This window comes from Drosophila ficusphila, unplaced genomic scaffold (genome assembly GCF_018152265.1).
Source record: "Drosophila ficusphila isolate 14025-0441.05 unplaced genomic scaffold, ASM1815226v1 contig_197, whole genome shotgun sequence".
NCBI lineage: Eukaryota > Metazoa > Arthropoda > Insecta > Diptera > Drosophilidae > Drosophila > Drosophila ficusphila.
Window position 1 is genome coordinate 6,107,259 of NW_025064091.1, and position 3,582 is coordinate 6,110,840.

Consider the following 3,582-nt stretch of genomic DNA (forward strand, 5'->3'; position numbering starts at 1 on the left):
CCTTTTTGGCCACAAGTAACAAGCGACTTCTCTCTCACGTACACACACACACACACACAAGCACAGAGAGACCGCAATGGAAAAATGGGAAATTTTTTGCTGTGGTTGTTGTTGCGGCGGCAATGGTGGTTGCTCGATATACCGATATATACCTGCCCCGGCACCCTTAAAAGCGCGCCTGTGTGCGTAGGTAGCCAACCACACCACCATACCGCCCAGGATAATGGGCGAGAGCGAGACGGCCGAAGGCGGCGCAAGCGGGACGGAGCATAAACGCCGGCAGAGCAGTCGACCGAGGCGGCGAGCAGCGCATTCCACTTTAAATACTGCCAACGATCGCAGCAGAGAATCAGTTCACTCAGCGACTTTAGCGTGTCGAGAACGCACAGAGAAGAGATTTCGAAACCGAAAACAAAACCCGAAACCCAAAAACCGTTTCGAAAGCAATTCGAAATCGCGAAATCGAAGTTCAGCAACAAGAGAAAACCCTTAAGATTAATATACACATATACGAATACGAATTTTTTCCAAGTGACCCGAAAGTGAAGTGACATATAAACATATAAAAAGGCAAAAGCAAAATAACTCCAATACAAAAAGCCAACTGCAAGGATTACGACTTTCGGATACGAGATGCATTTGCCAGCGGGTCCAACGATGGTGGCCAACAACACACAGGTCCTTGCCGCCGCCGCAGCAGCAGCAGCCGCCGCAGCAGCCGCAGCAGCAGCGGTCCAAGGTCCTGTCCCCCAAAATAGCCAGAGCAACACTACCAACAACTCCACGACGAATCCCGGCCAGATGCCGAGCTTGGCCAACACCAGCACCCATTCGGCCAGCAGCACGGGCAGCTCCACTCCGGATCTCAGTACAAATAACACCAGCTCGAGCAGCAACGCCACCAGTCCGCAGAACTCGGCCAAGATGCCCAGCTCGATGACCGACATGTTCGCCAGCCTGCACGAGATGCTGCAGGAGTACCATGGCGAGTTGGCCCAGACCGGCTCCCCCTCGATCCTCTGCAGCGCCCTGCCGAACCACTGGCGATCCAACAAGTCGCTGCCGGGTGCCTTCAAGGTGATCGCCTTGGACGATGTGCCCGATGGCACCCTGGTGTCGATCAAGTGCGGCAACGATGAGAACTACTGCGGCGAGCTGAGGAACTGCACCACGACCATGAAGAACCAGGTGGCCAAGTTCAACGATCTGCGCTTCGTGGGGCGATCGGGACGCGGCAAGTCCTTCACCCTGACCATCACCATTGCCACGTATCCGGTGCAGATCGCCAGCTACAGCAAGGCCATCAAGGTGACCGTCGACGGGCCACGGGAGCCAAGAAGTAAGCAAAGTGAGTTTTTTAGTTTCCATTATGTTTTCAGTTCAACCCACAACCAAAGATCCCTTACAAATCCCTCCTTATTCAAGTCATTAAAAACATTTTTTAAAGTTAAAACCATGAATGATTCTTCTTTGATGAATCTCCATTTGATTTGAATATCTAACTATTCAAGAAATTCAAAAAAACCTCTTGTATTCTAAAGAAAATATTAACCTCACGCCAAGTATCCCCAAACCTCCCTCCACGAATCCTTTTATAAAACGTTATTTCGAATCCGAATTGTGCTTTACTGACTTCCTGCTCTTCCTTCTTGTCCTTCCAGGCTATGGCTATCCCCATCCCGGCGCGTTCAATCCCTTCATGCTGAATCCCGCTTGGCTGGATGCGGCGTACATGACCTACGGCTATGCGGACTACTTCCGCCACCAGGCAGCCGCTCAAGCCGCCCAAGTGCACCATCCTGCGCTGGCCAAGTCGTCGGCCTCCTCGGTGTCGCCCAATCCCAATCCGGTGGTGGCCACCAGCTCCTCGGCGGCGGTGCAGCCAACGGCCGAGTACCCACATCCACCCACGGCGGGTCAGCCGGCGGCCATGATGCCATCGCCACCGGGAGCGGCACCGGCCACTCCGTACGCGATGCCCCAGTTCCCGTTCAATCATGTGGCTGCCGCCGCTGCCGCCAAGGCTGCCACGCCCCACGCCTTCCATCCGTACAACTTTGCCGCCGCGGCGGGTCTGAGAGCACGCAACGCCGCCCTGCACCACCAGAACGAACCGGCCCATGTGAGTCCCGCCTCCTCGCGGCCGTCGAGCTCCTCGCCCACCCAACAGCACGTCCTGCTCAAGCTGAACACCTCGATCGAGACGAGCTCCATCCACGAGCAGTCCGCCAGCGACGGCGACTCCGATGACGAGCAGATCGACGTGGTCAAGTCGGAGTTCGACATGGACAAGAGCCCCCTGGATGTGGCACCGCTCCGCATGCGCTGCGATCTGAAGGCTCCCTCGGCCATGAAGCCGCTGTACCATGAGAGCGGTCCCGGTGCGGTCAACAGTGGCCGCCAGCCATCGCCGGAGACGACCACGAAGATCAAGAGCGCCGCCGTCCAGCAGAAGACCGTGTGGCGGCCCTACTAAACGTTGGGGCTCTCAACTCGAAGCTTCCTGGTCCTGGATCCAAAAAAACATGAAGAACGAAAACAAAAAAAAATCCAGAAAAAAACAAAGTGATAAAACAGCGGCGGCGCAGAGCGGCAAGCGGGCAAAAATTATAATTGTGATATAGTGTTATAAGTTACGACGCCTCCGGCCGGCAAACGGAGCAGCCTCATCATTGGGATAAAAGGATACGCAGCATTCATTCAGCAAGTGGAAAAAGAAAAGATAAAACTGGATAAAGGACCCAAACCCTCCTTCCCTCTCCTGGACTTCAGACTCCGGCGAAGTTTTATGCTCGACTCATAAAATCGTGTGGCGAGTTTAAGTCACAGGCCCTCGATTTTCACCAGGATTTACTCATCAAATCCAAGCCGAAAAACAAAAAAAAAAAACAAGAAAACTCAACCCAAAAAAGAAAACCAAGAAAAACCGACTTTAGTTCAATTTGATTTCAACACACAAAACATTTTGTACATAGCTAACTAGTTGTAACACTCATTTCCTATTTTTTTTTTTGAGGATCTATTTTTTTCGATGGATAATATGCGAATTTAGCTATTTTTAATCTTTATGTTTAACTAGTCGTCTAAGCGAGAAATCAATTTTTTTGTCTAGCCGTAAGTTTTAGCGCGAAAAGAAATCTAACACAAAAATCGAATTTGAAACAAAACCAAATAAAAAACAAAAATCTCACGAAAAGTATTTACAAAAAATATATAATATTTGTTTTCATTTCTTCTAAAATATTTCAGCAATATTTCTTTCAGGTTGAAAAGCAAGGTGTTCTAAAAGTTATTCGATAAAGAATAGAAACCATAAGATTATGTTATTCGGTTTGTTAAGTTGTCTTAACTTTTCTGTTTTTGCTTTTATTTTTAAGAGCGCAATATTTCAAAGAATTTTTCCACATTTCGTGATAAACTTTGTGGTTTTTCCCGTTCATACTAAATTTCGAGCATCAGAGATTGCTCGCAGACCTAAGACAAAATTACTATGATAATGCAACTAACCATGAATTACCCAGAATTTAAGAAATTCCCCAAATTGAATTATCAACACGAAAAGATGGAATTACCAACCACGAA

At 49.3% G+C, this 3,582-nt stretch overlaps 1 protein-coding gene across 2 annotated transcripts; it reads left to right on the top strand.

Annotated features, from left to right (window-relative positions):
* The first annotated feature begins 344 nt into the window (after positions 1–344).
* LOC108098147 (segmentation protein Runt) lies at positions 345–2,896 on the top strand. 2 transcript variants are annotated; one of them, XM_017200873.2, is made up of 2 exons: positions 345–1,348; positions 1,662–2,896. In XM_017200873.2, the coding sequence occupies exons 1-2, from the start codon at positions 634–636 to the stop codon at positions 2,474–2,476; spliced, it is 1,530 nt and encodes a 509-aa protein (XP_017056362.1). In that variant the 5' UTR covers positions 345–633; the 3' UTR covers positions 2,477–2,896. The 2 variants fall into 2 exon arrangements, with proteins under 2 accessions (XP_017056362.1, XP_017056363.1); XM_017200874.2 differs by having other exon boundaries at positions 345–1,339.
* The last annotated feature ends 686 nt before the right edge of the window (positions 2,897–3,582 follow it).